Here is a 16443-nt window from a genome sequence, read left to right as displayed (position 1 = left end):
ACCCAACCCCAGGGAATGGGCCTGGGTTGGTCTAAATCAATCCCAGCATCCTGTACCCTCTTGCCAATGATTGGTTCAAGGTGGGTATGTGACCCAGTTCTGGCCAATAAAGCATAAAGGGACGTCTACGAAAGGATTCTGGGAAGACTGTCTTCCTATTAAGAGTCAGATGGGCAAGGAAAACACCTCCTTTTCTCTTCTTTCTCCCCTCCTGCTCTGTGCACTCTTGTCTGCTACTGTGATTTCTGAAACATCGGCTGTCATCTCGTGATCTTGGGCTGACAATGCTAAAGTTGTAATATCAACATGTCTAGGGAGAGAAAAGAGGAGGCTAGAAGAGACTCGATAGCTGGGATGGCTAATTTTATGTTCCTTGAGACATTTGGTCAAATACCACATTGCTGTGAAAGTATATTTAGATGTGGATTAGGATTTAAATTAGTGGGTTTCAAGTATGCGGATTGACCTCCATGATGAGGATGGGCCTCATCTAATCAGTTGAAGGCCTCAGAGAAAAAGACTGACATCTCCTAAGGAAGAAGGAATTCCATCTCCAGGCTGGCTTCCAACTTAAGCTGCAACATCAACCCTTCTTTAGTCTTTCGCTTGCCCTGCAGATTTCACCCTTGCCAGCCTTCACTATCACATGAGCCAATTTCTTAAAATAAACGGATTGAGTAATAAACTAATTAAATCTACACACACACACACACTCACTCACACACACACACACACACACACAATTGGTTCCATTTCCCAGAAGACTCCTAACCCAATGGCTTTAATGGACTGCTGACCTAGGAACTTCTCCTTAATGAAAGCCTAAATCATTGGTGAAACCACTCTTAGTTGGATTTTCTGTTACTTGCAGCCCAAAGCACCCTAACCTGCTTATCCATTCTATTGCTGCATGAAAATCCACCAAAACACGATGACTAAATGCAACAGCCAGGTATTATTTCTTATAAATCTCTGGGTCAGGTGAGCAGTCTGCAGATCGTGGCTGAGTCCTCTCAGGCACCTGCCTGGGTCGGTGAGGTTTGGCTAAGCTGATGACCTGAGATCACCTCCCCTCCCTACTACATGCAGGATTTTTTTCCTTTGAGATCTATGGAGGATACTGGGGGAACAGTCATCAAAATCTGCACAAGGTTTGTAGATTTATGATATATTTTTAATATCCTGATTTTGATCATTGTACCATAGTTAGGCAGAGGAATTCCTTTGTATTGGGAAAGTATTGACATTTTTAGGAAGAATGTATGTATGTGCTTGGCGCAAGAGAGAGAAGGATAAAGCCAATATGGTAAAGTGTTAACATTTGCAGAATCTGGGAAAAGGTATACAGGAATTCACTGCATTCTTGGCAACTTCTCTTGAAGCCCTAAATTAATTTAAAATAAAAAATTAAACAAAAAAAAAAAAAAAGGAAAAAGGAGCCAGGATTCAAGCTGGTTTTGGCTGATGCAAATGCCTGACGTGTTTGGGAGCCCAGGGTTGGAATACCCGTTCCCAGGAGCCCAAGGTCATCTCAGGCCAGTCACGGCCCCTAGTACAGGGACCAGTGCCTCCCCCACTCAGGTGGGTGGGGATTTATCCGAAAGTCCCTGTAACCCCACACCCTCCGGCACCCACCCAGAGAACCCGGTGCTAGTGCCCTTATTCAGCAAACACTCCCTCCTCTTTGTAACTTTGGGGGAATTTGGGTTTTCATGGGCAGGATTTTCTTGAAGCTGTGTGCCCACGTGAAGGCAAAACAGGACATGGCTCTGCCCAGCTGCACCATTTAGTAGCTGTATGACCTTGAGCCTGTGACTTGGGTGTTCTGTGCCCCGGTTTCCTCGCCTGCAAAAGAAGAATGACAATAATGTGTATTAAAAAAACACACTATTTAAATGATTGAAATATGTATAAAGAGGGGAGCACAGGGCCTGGCACAGGGACAATGCTCTGGGCCCCAACTCTCCTCATGACACCATCATCACCAAGATGAACAGGATTTCTGCCAAGAGAGTCACATCAAGTCCAGTTTGAGCCCTTGCAGTACCGAGCACTTAGTAGCTGCTTAAGTTAGTTACTTGTCCTTCCCATCTCAGGGTGTGCAGTGCTAACGGCCACATCCTGCATCAGGTGAATGCAAGGGTAACAGGAGGAAGGCAGGTGACACATTTGGGCTCCTGCTGGCCACAGTGACCAGCTGAATGGCCAGGGAAAAAATTACCTGGAAAACACATCAAGAATGACTACCATTAAAAAAAAGAATAGAAAATGACAAGAGTTGGTGAGGAAGCAGAGAAATTGGAGCCCTTGAGCATGGTTGGTAGGAATGCAAATGTGCAGCTGCTGTAGAAATAGTCTGCCCCCTCTAAACCTTAAGGGCTGAACCCCCAGATTGTGTGAGCCAGCCCAGCCATAACAGGATGCCCAAGTCTGGGTGGTGCAAGCAGCAGAACTTCATTCTCTCAGTGCAACGGCTGGAAGTCTGAGACCACGGTGCCAGCCTGGTTGTGCTCTGGTGAGGGCTCTCTTCCTGCCTTTCAGACATCCACCTGCTCCCTGTGTCCTCCGTGGAGCTTCCTCAATGTGTGAGGGAAGCAAGGGAGGTGAGAGACACCCTGTCTCTTCCCTGCTTTGAAGCCACCGGTCCTGTCTGGTGAAGACTTCAGCTTATGGACTGGAGGGGGACAAAATTCTGTCCATAGCACCATGAGGCTCGCATTTTCATATCTGGGTCTATTCAGGAAAGTCCAGAAAGCAGGGTCTTGAAGAGGTATTTGCACACTCGCGTCCATAGCGGCACCAGGCACAACAGCCAAGAGGAAGAAGCAACCTGAGTGTCTGCTGCTGGATGAATGGATCAACACAATGTGGTCTGTGCATACAATGGAGTCTTTCTCAGCCTTAAAAAGAAAGGACATTCTGACCCGTGCTGCCACTTAGGTGTACTTTGAGTATATTAGGCTAAGTGAAATAAACAAACCACAAAAATGCAAACGCTGTACAATTCCATTTATATGAGGCTCTTAGAGAAGTCAGATTCATAGAAACAGAAAGTAGGAGGGGGAATTGCCCAGCACTGAGGCGAAAGGGAATAAGGAGTTCTGTGCAATGCGCACAGTGTTTTACAAGAAGAGCGAGCCCTGGAGGTTGGCTGCACAACGGTGTGATTATACTTAACACTGCTGAACTGTACACTGTAAATGGCAACTTCTATAGGATGTGTTTTTACTCCAATAAAAGTAATAAACAAATAAAAATGAATTACCGCCAATATTAGAGCAATGGTGCCAATAGGCCACCAGGGGGCGATGTGCACCTGCTCCCATTTTATTCGGCGCTTCCCGCCTCCTGCCGCCAGGGATGGCTCCTAGAGGGTGAGCCCCAGAGCGGCCCCGCACTGCCTCCCCCCATGTCCGACCCTGAGTTCCCTCTCTGGGTCCTGCCCTCAGAGTTGGAGCCAGTGAGGCGCTCCCAGGGGGAGTGTGTCCACCCCCCCTCCTGGCACCCCTTGGCCTCGGGATCACCCAGGGGCTGCAGACGAGGGAAAGCTGGCAAGGGCCCTCTGCCCTGCCACCCAGAGACAAGAGGGCACCACCACGCAAATGGGTCAGAAACCTCTCACCCGAGCACAGGGGCTTCAAGGCGCGCCAGACCTGCCGTTCTCCATCTTAGCCACTCCGTGTTCATTCTGACCTCCCGAGCCTCCGTTTCCTCATCTGTCAAATCTGTAACTATACTCGGAAGCATCGGAATGGCTTCATAAAGTCCCTGACTCCTAGGGAGCCCTCACTAAAGGGGCTACCATTCCAAGCAGGCCCGGGGTGCCCCCACCTCCTGTGCTTTCTGCTCAGCATCCACTCCCCACCTTGCACTTTCTCTTAGGAATCCTCTTTTGAAGACCCCCATGATCATCTGGCCCCGGGGTCAGTGATTAAACCAGGTAGGCTGTCCTGGCTTGCAGGTAACAGAAACACAGTCACGCCACCTCGAGGGGATGTGTCCCGTGGAATCCCCGGGAAAATTGAACAGAGATGGCCGAGATGATGAAGCTCAGGTACAGGGGGGGGATTTAAAATCAGGAGGATCACAGAGCTGAGAAAATCCCCGTGAGCCTCACACACAGCTTAAATCAGTGTGCTCGGGCCCAGATTTGATGTGTAACTCAGAGATCTAGCAAGAGGCGGAATCATCTGCTCCAAGCTCCACTTAATTTCGTTGCACTGATGGACTCTGCTGGTGTGCTCTCCGGCGGCAGGGCAGAGCACGGGCGCACACATCCTGGGATTCTTTTTCTATGGCTTGTGCTGGCATCTGAGACAGGGCCCCAGAGAAATGGGGGGGGGGATTCCTTAAAGGACAAAGGTCTTCCCCCTCCTTGGGGTCCCTTTCTCCCAGGATGCCTCGAGGGCAGAGCTGTGCACTCCCCTGTGTCCCAGCCTCGTTGAGAGGGGTCCTTGGGGCCACAGCCCGGGATGCCTTTCGTTATCCCTGAACCAGCACCAAGGCCACCTGGAGCAGGGGGAGGTGCAAAGAATCTGGGGTTCAAATCCCACCCCTGCCACTGACCCCCTATGGGAACTCGGGCACGCTGCTTAACCTCTTTGAGTTTCAGGAGTTTTTTCCCATCTGTAAAATGAGGACAACATTACCTGCCGTGTGAGGCAGCTGTGAAGAGTAGTATTATGTAAGTGACTGGCCCACGCCGGGCCAAGACACGATAACCATTATTCAGTAGGTAGAAGTCACAGCACACAGCAGCGAATCAGACACAGCCCTGACCCCAGGCTGTCTCACTCTAGCAGGGACAATTCCCCTGACGTGGCTCATCATAGACAGGGGGTCACAGCAATTGTGGGCGAAGAAGCGTAAAGACGGGATGGAGTTCAGGGAAGGCTTCCCAGAGGAGGTGCCATTTAGGCAGCCCTTAAATAGCCTGGAGTCTTGGATTCTTCTTTCCAACTGGCCGTTCGCGTCCCTCATAACCTTGAGCCAGCGTCTTCCCCACCCCCGGGCCCCAGATCTCCTGCAGCAAGGTTGTTCACTCCCAGCGCTGAATCTTTGGGGTCACTGCCTCCTTTGAAAAGCAGCTGCAGAAAGCAGGAGCTCTTCTTCCCAGAAAGATGCACAGACACGTAAGTTTGTCTGTGATGGGCAGGAGGGTTCGCCGTCGGCGGACCCCGGCCTGAAACGGGGAGCTTAGTGATCCAACTGGATCCCATCTTCGGCGTCTCTCTCTGTAGCCCGCCGCAGGCAGGCGCGAGCAAGCAGAACGTTGACCCAGTCTGGAAGAGTCCACCCGGCTGCAGGCGGCAGGACGGGGCGGGGGCCGGAGGCGAGGTTGCTCCAGCTGGCTGGGGCACCGCAGTTCGGTTCTGGAAAAGCGCTGCTGAGCAGGCTGCCCTGACCCCTCTAGTTCGTCACCATCTGCCCTGGGAGGAAAGAGAGCGTGGGCCGCTGTGGGCAGCCTCCCAAGCAGACCGCTGACCCCCGCCGGCCGCCCAGGCTGGAGTGTCTGGGCTCATCCCTCATCTTCCCTAATCTAAACACCACGGGCCCGGGTGGTCCATCCCCCGCCCAGCTGCGTGTCCTCAGCTGTTCAGCCTGCGAGGGGGGGAGAGCAGCCCCCCATTAACACTTGAGCTGCTGCCACCCCCTGCCTCCTTTCCATCCACCAACCCTCACCCAGCATCTATTGAGCACCTACTGTTTGCAGACATCTGCAGACGAGATGGCAAGGACCTACCCGTACCCTCCTCCAGGGTCTCAGTCTCCAGGCCCAAGCCCCTGGGAAGCAGAATGTTGTCAGGGGCTCCCTCACCTGGAGCCTGGGCCCTGGGGGGAGTGGGCTCTGGGCGGGACACTGCTCTAAGCTGCTGTGCCAGCCGGGGCCCACTTATCCTCGCTGGGCCTCTGCCTTCCCATAGGTAGACTTCAGACTCTAATTTCATGTTGGTTCTGGCACGGGCCTTGCCAGTGTCACCTCGCCCGACAGAATGGCGGGAGGCGGAAAGAAGAGGACCACAGAGTCCTTTAAGGTTTTCTTGAGACAATCTCTGGATTTCATTCAAGCATTTATTGAGCACCTACTGCGCGCTGGCCTGGAACGGACAGCTGAAAAGGTGTCTGGGATTCAAAGATGACTGGGATGCAAGCAGGCGACGCCGCGCTCCACGCCTGGCGTCCAGTTTGGGGTCTGGAGACCTCGTGGGGTCCCAGGAGGGCCTAGCTGAGGGTTTGGGGGAGCCGGGGCTCGCGCGCCCGCGCCAGGCAGCGCCGCTTCGGGCGATGAGTCTCCTCCTCTTCCTTCCCCGCCCCTCCCCCTCCCGAGCGTGGCGCGGCCGCCTCCCCCCGCGGGATCCCGGGCCGCCTGCTCGCGCGGCCGTCGGTCGGGGGGGCGGTCTGTCCGGCGCGCGGAGCCCGGCTGCGGGCGGGTGGCGGGGCCCGGAGGGAAGGGCGCGGAGGCGGGACCGCGGCTCCCTCCCACTCCGGGGGGGCCGAGAGGCGGCGGCGCCGAGGCTTGAGCCCGAGAAGGAGCCGAGCGGAGGAGAGGCGGTGAGCGAGCGGGGCGCAGGGGGACCCCACCCCCGGCTGCCTGGGAGGGGGGTGGGCGCCGCGCGCCCTGGGGAGGTCTGCGCTGGCGAGGGCGGCGCTCGCCCCGGGCCGGAGGCGGGAGGGTCCCGCTCCCCTCCGCCTCTCCGCGACGCGACCCCCGAGGGGCCGCAGAGCCGCGCATCCGCGCCCGCCGGCGCATCCCTGCGCCCCGCATCCCCCCGCGCGCGGGCCGGGGAAGCGCCGGGGTCGCCGAGGAGCGGCTGGCGCGGAGTCTCGGGGAGCCGCGTCCCCAGCCCCGGCCCTGCCTCCAGGCCGGCCCGAGGGATCGCGGCGGGGGGACCCCCCGCAGCCCCCCTGCCTGCCCCCCCTTCGGTTCCCCATTGTTCTCCACGCTCGCTCTCCCGGGAAGGGGGAGGGGGTGCTGCGCTCTCCTCTTAAAGGGCCCTCTCCCCTCTGTCTCCCGCAGGTCTCGAGCACGGGTGGGGTGGGGCGTGCCCGCGGGCCCCCGCCCCTCTCGGCCCCCGCCCGGCTCCGCAGCCGCAGCCCGCGCCGGCCGGCCGGGGACACCGCCGCGCCCTCCCCCGGCGCGCTCCGGCCCCCCAGGCCTTCCAGGACCCCGCGGAGCAGGGAGGAGCGGGCCGCGGGGCACCGGGACGCCCCCTTCTGCAGGAGCCGTCGGGGGGCGGACCCGCGGCCCGCGAGCGCCCCGCTGGAGCCAAGCTCTGGGTCCAGGACGCAGCAGCCGGGGCGCAGAGGGCCGCGGGGCGCCGCAGAGGGCGGCAGGCGCGGGCGGCCCTGGGTGACAGGCCCGCCCCGCTGGGAAGGACAGCGGCCAAGAGCTGACCCAGAGTGGGGGGCCGCCTGGACTCCCGCACCTGCACGAGGGAACCCAGGAATTTAGAGCAACACTAGCCGGGTCGGAAGACAGACAGCGCCTTCCCAGACCAGCGCCCTTCGTCTGAGACAGCTCTGCGGGAGGGTCCCTGAAGACGCCAGCCAGGCTCCTGGGCTGAGGCCTCTGGGCCGCCCGAGACTAAGTGGGACCTGGAGGAGGCCCTGCGGGCCCGCGCCTCTGGGGAGAGAGGAAGTTCCCTGCCTGCCTCCAGGCCCAGGACGGGGCTGGGCCCCGCCGCTGGGCCCTGGCTCCCGGGGCAGCCGCGGCCATGTCTCGGCCGGGCCAGGGGGTGATGCTGCCAGGGAGCGGGCTGGGCTTCCCGCCGCAGAACGTGGCCCGGGTGGTGGTGTGGGAGTGGCTGAACGAGCACAGCCGCTGGCGGCCCTACACGGCCACCGTGTGCCACCACATCGAGAACGTGCTCAAGGAGGACGCCCGCGGCTCGGTGGTCCTGGGGCAGGTGGATGCCCAGCTGGTGCCCTACATCATCGACCTGCAGTCCATGCACCAGTTTCGCCAGGACACAGGTGAGCAGACTTGGCACACACACCCCCACAACCCCACGCCCCGCCTTGCCCCGGACTTGGCCAGCCAGACACCCCTGCTCACCACTGCACCTGCACCTCCTGTGGGGTGCAGAAACCCCCCGTCTCCCTGAGGAGGGAGCCTGAATGGCAGGAAGGCCGGTCTGCTTTCAGCCAGCCTCCCTCTCCTCTAGCCCCCACTCCCGAAAGGGCTGGTCTAGACTCCAGTTCAGGACTCGAGTTCCAGTCCAGCCTCCTATTCATGCAGGATCCTGGGCAAGATTCACCCCCTCTCCAATCCTCAGTTTCCTCATCTGTACAACGGGCGGATCAGGGCCTCTCGCAGATGGGAAAGGATTGGCTGAAAGTGCGCCCGCTCAGCCCAGGAGCCGGAAAAGCCTTAGCCCTCGCTTACCTTACTCCAAGGGTTTTCCGTGCACTTCCTCCTTTGATTTTCTCCTAGCAGTCCCTGGCAACCTGGCTTTTTATTGCATGGTTGTGACTAGCCCCGTTTCACAGATGAAGAAGCTGAGTCTCCCAGCAGCTGAGTGTTTTAAACTCAGAGCTGGGATTCAAGTCCAGGCCCTTGAATTCCAGAGCCAGAGCTCTCCATGGCATCCAATACTGACTCCAAGTGTCGGTGGTGTTGGGGTGGTGTGTGGGGGTGCTAAAGACGGGGGTGGGGTGTCGGTGGTGTTGATGGTGGGGGCGGGGTGGTGATGATGGAAAGTGTCAGTGGTGACTTGTCGGTGGTGGTACTGACTGGGATTAGTTGGGGGTGCTGCTGATCGTTGAGGCCTTGGGGGTGTGGTGATGCGACAGTGGTGATGTAGAGAGTGATGGTGGTTGTGTGATAGGTGAGGACGGTGTTAAACATGGTGAGGTCCATGCTCAGCACTTTTGTTCTGGAGTTTGGCAGTTGGGGGTGCTGCTGATCGTTGCGGCCTTGGGGGTGTGGTGATGCGATGGTGGTGTGTAGAGAATGATGGTGGTTGTGCGATAGGTGAGGACGGTGTTAAATATGGTGAGGTCCATGCTCAGCACTTTTGTTCTGGGGTTTGGACACCCCCCAGAGTCGTTGTTGACTAGTGGTCTCTGTGGCAAGCATGGTGGGCAGTGGGGGAGGATGAGGCCCAGTCTCATGGAAGCTGCCAGAAAGTCCTTGGCATGTCCGATGATGGGGATTTGGGGAGCCCCCCAAATCTGGGGCAGAACACTTTCCTTCTCTCCAGAGCAGTGCTATCCAGTATGGTAGCCACTGACTCCATGTGGCTATTTACATCTACGTTAAAATTTAAGTAAAATGTACAGTTCAGTTCCATAGTCCCTCCAGCCACATTCAGGTGCTCTGTGGCCACCTGTGTTTCTGGCTACCACACTGGACAGGGTAGAACCAGAACATTGCCATCCATGCAGAAAGATCTAGCCGATAGCTCTGCTCTCGACTATTGCTGGCCCCTACAGAGATGTCACCAAGGGTGGAAGCTTGAGCAAATTTGAAACAAATGGTTTGTTGATGGTACTTCTCTGTCCATCTATGTTTTCATAACTCTGGGCATTGACTGTACTCATGGGAGGTGTCTGTCACTCACGCGCGCCATCACATCACCTCCTGTTAACCCCGCGCTGAGTGTCAGATCCTGTGCAAAGATACTACAAAGGGCAAGACAGATGGGGCCATAGTAGAGTCCTCCCCCAGGGGTACGCCGGGAGTCCTGGTGTAGCTAGGGAGCAAGAAGACACATAACCACACGTCAGAGAACATGAACCACACCTGGCCTGGGGGTGGTCATGGGAGGCTCATTCAAGGAAGTGATGTTTAAACCCAGATCTGAAGGCTGCTGGAGGGTGGAATGGAGTTCCAAGCAGAGGAGCAGCCAGTGCAAAGGCCCTGTGGTGGAAAATAGCAGAGTACATTCAAGTCTGTTGTGTTTGAGTGCAATGAACAAAGGGAAGGCAGTGCAAGGTGAATTTGGAGTGGGGGCCTGACATACAGGCTTAGGCAGTCCTGAAAAGGGCTTTGGAGTATATCATAAGCGTAGATGTCCTCACCGCGCCCGTGCGCCTTCTCCCAGAGAGGCGTGCGTCCCCGAGAGCGGGCTGAGGAGGTTAGGCTTCCTCCAGCCCCTCTGGTTTATCCCAGATCTTCTCTGGTGGAAGGCAGGGGTCCAATAGCAGAAGGAGGTGGGGGCCCTCCTTGGTTTCACATTCGCCATCCTGCAGGTTGGGATAGTGCTGGGTGGTGCCCAGCTTGGGGGGCCCTTCGGAGCTGGGGCAGCCCTACCCAAGACCACCACACTGACCACCTTGCCTCCCTTTGCTCTTCCTAGCATGCCCACTTGGGTTCCTTGCTCTCCACACTCCCTCTACCCCTCCCTTTCAGCAGGTTCCTAACTCCCCATGGTACCATCTTTATGGTTCAGCCTCCCTAGATCGCCCAGTTCAGCTTCAGCCACCCCCTTCACCCTCCCCTGAGCTACTCACTCCACACTTGCCTATTTGCCGGCAAAGGGAAAAAACACTCATTTCCCATTGGACTCCTGAGGGCCTGCCAAGACCCCCCAGTGGGAGCTGAGGACTGGAAACCCATGGGGCTGGGGGAGAGTAGACCTGGATGCCAGGAAACTGCAGGAGGGAGGAGGCTAGAAGCTTCCCACTAGACACTCCATACTGCGTCCCCCTCTGCTCCCGGGGGCAGTACAGTGTCAAGAAAGGACAGCTCGTTCTCACTGTGATGGCCCAGGCGGTGTCCTTACCTCTCCAGGCCTCAGTTTCCACATTTATGAAATGGGCGTGAGAACATCACCTGCAGCAGGGTTGTCCCTCTGATGGAGAGAACCAAGTCGGTGATTTTAATCCCACCAGCCTTGAGCAGTCATCCACCATGTGCCTGGCATGTGCCTAACTCTGCCGGTACAGGAGAGATGAGCAGCAGATCTCAACTCTTGAAAAAAGTAAGACACAGACACACACACACACACAACACTAAAAACAATATAAAACTGTAAAACCCAAAACTCTCCTGTATGTCCTGAAATGAACACTTCACGTAGATTTTCTAGTTGTAAAATTCTCGGTAAGTTCATCAAAGTTGAACTCTCATTTGGGGGGGAGGGGAGGTAGCAGCGTGCCCCCGCTATACTGGTGCCCTCACAGAGGAGCTGGCAGTGCAGTCAGAGAGTAACTACTTCAGCTCTGGGCCCTGAGTTCTCTGTTGTAACTGCTGGCGGAAGCAGCCACAGACCATAGGCCATGAGTGAACGAGACTGAGCTCTGATGGCACTTGTGGGACTGAGCTGAATTTCATACCATTTTCCGGGGTCATGAGATAGTCTTTTTTTCCCAACTACTTAAAAATGTGAATGTAAACTGTAAAAACCCTTCTGCGCTGGTGAGCTGTGCAAGCTCAGGCAGTGGGTGGGTTGGGCGACCCTCGCCCTGCCAGGTTGTCAGCCTGCCCACGGGGAAGCGCTGGCGCCACACACACCCGGCCTGGCAACACCGGGAACACCCACGTGTGGCGTATGCAAGGCGCGGTGTGGTATGTACACACGGCCCGGCCCCACACCCACCGCTGGCACCAAATGCCCCAGGTGCCGGCCACAGAAGCAGCTCAGACCCCAGGCAGAGGCCAGGCCCCGTCCCCTGGGGGCTGCTGTTTGTTCAGCCGGTGCCTGCTCCCCTCCCGCTGCTGGGCTATTTGCACGGATCCCCACAGGGGGCCAGGTCCTCTTTGAAGTCCAGAGTGTGGACTGGAAACTGGAGCTGCCCTATGTGGAGGGGGGCTGCTGTGACCCTGAACCCCTGAACCCCGTGATGTCAGACAGTGGTATCCCAGGTCAGGCTGAGGGCAGGGGAAGGGCTAGAGGTAGGCAAGGGACAACGGGGTACGCTCTGCACAGCCTCTGCGCTGTATTTTCGGGACCCTTCTTGCCACACCACATGCTGTTTCCTTTTTCTCGAGCTGTCCCCACCACAAGCAAATCAGGATCTCACAAAGGGGAAGCCAAGCCTAAGGGGTGGCCCAGGTAGGCACAGCAGCTGGGCCAGGAACCCTCAGGGGCCTTGGGGGCAAAGGGTCAGCTCCCAGCAGCAGAGAGGGATAGGTCTGGGAAATGCTTTTTGCCCCCCCCAACCCCCGCCAGGCCACAACTTCCCTGGGGTCATGTGACCACCCTGCCTTTGCCTCACCTAATTATCCCCACTGTCCCCAGAGCTGCAGAGAGATGGGACACAATGTCACTTCTCAGGCACTTCCAGATTCTTCCTTGGATGCCCGTGGCGGGGGGCAGAGGTGAGGGCTACTTTCTGATCGTCTGGTGTCCCCCAGGTTCCTCCCCCTGGACTGCCAGGGGAGACTCTGGCTGCCCTTTGCCCATTCTGTAGATGGGACACAGATGCACGCCAGGCTGACACTAACCACAACTGCTGTCCCCAGGCCGAAGCTTGGCTGTGCCTGGCGCTACCAAACTGGCAGGCTGGAGTGACAGGTGGCGACTAGTTCCAGCATCTCCCAAGCCTGTATCCCTTCTCTGGGCAACAGGAATGCATCCATGGTGCCCTCCTACTGGGAAGGTCCTGTCTGAGCCTCTCTTAGGCTCCTGGAGGTTGGGGGGGCCACCCAGAGGGAGCAGCAGCCCCCTCCAGGGAGAGCACTTCCAGAATTTAGGCTGCCAAGCAGGTCACTGCGCAGGCCCAGAGAGGGTGAGTGACTTGCTCAAGATCACACAGCCAGTTACTCCCAAGCAGGAAGCCAGTCCTCCAGATGGGTCTAGGAGATGGAGAACACAGTGACGGTCGAGGCCCAGAGAGCATCCCCTCCCCCTTCTCCCTCATGAGCCGTGATGAGGCTCCTTGTCAGAGTCTGTAGCATGGAGGGAACAGCTCGTGCAACCCCAGAGGCCTCCAGGGCCAGCTCCCCGGTTACAGGACCCGTTGGGACCCTCTCCTAGCCAACCTGGGAGGCCCCTGGGGCTGATGCAGGTGTGAGAAGAGGAAATGTGTTTGGGAAGGGCGGGGTCCATCCAAGATGGCAGCCGGTCCCCCACTACCGCGGTCGCGCTGCCCGCATTTCCACCATCCAGACCACCCCTTTGGCCTCTGGCAACTGGTCCGGCTCCATGAGCGTCTTCAGATACCATAAATTCATCACCGCTTTTATATGATGGTCAATGGTGCCGCACAGTACTAGGCCCTGGACTGGGTCCTGGGGACTCAGAGAGAAGGACCAGATCCTTGCCAAATTGGTTTCTGAGTCCAGAGGAGTTAAAAGGCAAATATAGATCATGGGAATAGTCGTTGAACCCTTGAACTTCATGGCCTCATGAAGCCAGCAAATATAGATCTGAATTCTAGCTCGGTCCTCTTCTGGCTGTGTGACCATGGGCAAGCCCCTTAACCTCTCTGAGCCTCAGATTCCTGCTCTGTAAAATGGGAATAAGAACTGTCCCTCCTGAGCAGGTTGTTGGGAGGATTCAATGAGACAGTGCAGGTAAAAGCATGAATATTCCTTCGCACATAGTTAGCACTCATGCTATGCAAATAAGAAAAAGATGTGACTGCCTCATAGGGAAGTACAGGCTGCCTTCAGTGAGGTGAGGTGGGCAGTGTGTGCCTGTGGGGTCTGAGAGGGAGGACTTCCTGGAGGAGGGGTCCTCCTAGAGTCCGCATGGTTTGGAGAAAGAGAACAGTGGGAGGAACGCTACTAGGTGGAAGGAACAGCATCAGCCAAGGCCTGGAATAGAAGTATATGCCGAGACCCCAGGCCTGGGTGGGAAAGGAAGGTTGTGACAGGAAGGGGGAGGTAGGGAGGGGTATGGAAGTCTCTTGGGGCCCACCAGACCTGGTTGGGCTGCCAGCTGCTACCCTTTAGCAGCTGGCCCCCAGGGGACCCAGAACCATGCTGCAGGACCAACCTCATTAATCTTAGGTCCTCAGAGGCCAGAGCTGGAGCAGGCACGGTGGCTGGGTGGTTGCTGATACAGGCACTTCCTTACAGCCTGTCTGTGCTCCCTCCAGCCAGCCAGCCAGCATCCCCCCTTGCTACACACAGCAAAACCAAGGCTCAGAGTGTGGGTGCCACTTGCCCAAGCTGGGGAAAGATGGCTCAGTGTTCAGATCCGCTCTGAGCTCTAGCCTGCCTCCTGCCTCCAGGTCTCGAGGCCCAGCACCTTGGACAGTACCACTGCGCCTCCCCTGCGGGGCTGGGGGGATCCTCCCCACACCCTGTTGCCCACCTCCCATCTCCTGCCCCTTCTCCGCTCTCCACCTTTCCTGCTCCCTCCCAGCCCCCCAGCCTCCTCCTCCCTAGGGATGCGGGAGGTGGCAGTAGCTGTGAGGGGGGAGGGGTGGGGGTTGCAATGGGGGAGGTGACAGGGAGGGTGATGAGAACTGCGGCAAGGGAGGGGCGTGGGGAGACGGGGGTGGGGGGACCATCAGAGCTCTGCAGAAGGGTGGAGAGGGGCATCACCAAAAGGGCCGTGACGGGGAGGGTCGTAACTGCTATCATGGGGAAGGGGAGGGGAGCAGTGATGGGCGTGGGGGGGCTTTGAGGGAGGGGACGAAGAAGGTGATAAGGGGTGAAGGGGGAGTCATGGGGTTCAATGGGGCAGTCACAGAGGCAGCTGGAGGATAATGAGTGGCCAGGATAGAAGGTGCGGTGATGGGGCAGGACCAGTCACATTTAGGTCGTGAGCACTGGCCCTGCGTCCCTCCTCAGTGTGGAGCTCTCAGGGTAAGGAGGAAGCCCAGGGCCCCTCCCACCTCCCACCCACTCATCTGGGTCTCCCCTGGCCTCCCCCTTGCAGCACACCCCAGGGGGTCCTTTCGGGACAGGCTCCATGCCTGCCAGCCTCGAAGTTGACATAGATACCCCCACTCGACCCTGCTGCCTTCCTGATTCCGCCTGAGGACATGGGACCCAAAACCTGGAAACAGGGGAGCCTGGTGGGTGAGGCCCAGGCTTCAGGTTCCTTCCTAGCATCTCTCTGGTAATTGTGGGGGCAGGAGGCTGCCATGTGATCTTGGGTAAACGACACTCCCTCTCTGAGCTTCAGTGTTCTTCTCTGGAATTTGTCCACACCAACAGTACCTGTCTGCTGGGCCTGCGATCAATAGTCGTGCATTCATTCAGCAGGAATTTGATGAACACCTACTGTGTGCCAGGTGCTCTCTTGGGCACTAGGGAAGGAGCAGTGACCAGGACTGACACAAACCCCTGCCTCAAGGCCCTTCTATTCTGGTGGGGCGTGATGGGAGGCCAGGCACCAAGGAGGCCCCGATATAGGGCTGTTTCTGACCTTGATGCCCCAGGAGCTGCCAGGCTGGGGGGCTGAGTCTCTGCCCTGTCCTGGGTGGCTGTGTCCTTACTCTGCCATCCTGGCCAAGAGCCTCTCCCACTCTGGGCACCTCCTCTCGTTCCTCTGGCGCTGCTCCAGGCTGCCACCTCCACCTGCCTGGGCAGTAGTGGCAGCCAGTGTCAGGGTACGGGAGGGAGTCTGGCATGGGGCCCAGGAGCTGAACACCCTGAAATGCAGAACAAAGGACGAGACAATCAAAGGAGGCAGCGCTGGCCGCCAGGATCGTCCTGCCAGCAGCCGCGGCCTGGCCACCTCTCTGATGACAGGCCGGGCCACCGCCGTGCCCAGCCTTTGTCCTCGCTTCCTCCCTCTGCACCAAGGGAAGCTTAGAGTTCACCTGAAATTGCACCATTATGGAGTCTGCCCCAGCTTCCTCTCTTCTAGGGAACAAAGGTTCATTCATCCAAGGTGCGGTCACCTGGTGCTATGGAAATTAAGTCTAGGGGACCAGGGTCTCAGCCTCTAACTTGAGGGTGATCTAAGACAAGTCCCTGTCTCTCTCTGGGGCCCAGGTTCTCCTCCCTAGACAGAGGCTGGAAAGTCAGATGCTTACAGGACCTGGGCGGTTAGGAGACGTGTGTGCAGTGACTGGGGAGGCAAAGGGTTTTAACTGTCCTGTTCTCTAGCACCTGGGACCCAGTAGGTGCTCAATAAGTGCTTGAAAGCATGAGTTGAGGGGCTTTTGCTTCTGCTAACTGTGGTCAAGGAGGCCAGTCCTTCCACATCTTTGGCTATTTAGGGGTTTTTGAAATCCAGACTTGAGTGAGTCCACTCCAGTTTTTATTTGTCATTTTTGGTCCAATAGTTTGTTTGCTTTGTATAGTTCATCTGTGTGTTTGCCTTCTTTAAATACTACGTATGACCGCTTCAATTTTTAAATTTTCATCTACTTCTTTAATGATTTCATTCTACTTCTTTAATGTAAGCAGCATGTGAACCAAACAAAATCACATCTACCACTAATCTGCCGTCTCCGACCTTGTCATTTGTCACAGTTAGTGAGGTTCATGTGCATGTGGCCGTTCATTCATTCGTTCATTCATTCATTCATTCATTCATTCAGCTAGCATTTTTTAAGTGCCTGCCCTCTGTGCTCCTGGCTGTGGAGAGTTGC

At 57.0% G+C, this 16443-nt stretch overlaps 1 protein-coding gene across 1 annotated transcript in view; it reads left to right on the top strand.

Moving 5' to 3' along the window:
• The first annotated feature begins 7685 nt into the window (after positions 1-7685).
• The window catches only part of DTX1 (deltex E3 ubiquitin ligase 1), a 32419-nt gene continuing 23661 nt past the window's right edge, over positions 7686-16443 (top strand). Inside the window, exon 1 of the mRNA XM_037511128.2 lies at positions 7686-7974. Coding sequence (XP_037367025.1) covers positions 7716-7974 — 259 coding nt within the window. The 5' untranslated portion in view covers positions 7686-7715. The remainder of the gene's footprint in view (positions 7975-16443) is intronic.

The sequence above is a fragment of the Talpa occidentalis genome, unplaced genomic scaffold (genome assembly GCF_014898055.3).
Source record: "Talpa occidentalis isolate TD23 unplaced genomic scaffold, MPIMG_talOcc4v2.1 talOcc4.14, whole genome shotgun sequence".
Classification (NCBI taxonomy): Eukaryota; Metazoa; Chordata; class Mammalia; order Eulipotyphla; family Talpidae; genus Talpa; species Talpa occidentalis.
This window is presented reverse-complemented; position numbering and strand designations above follow the sequence as displayed.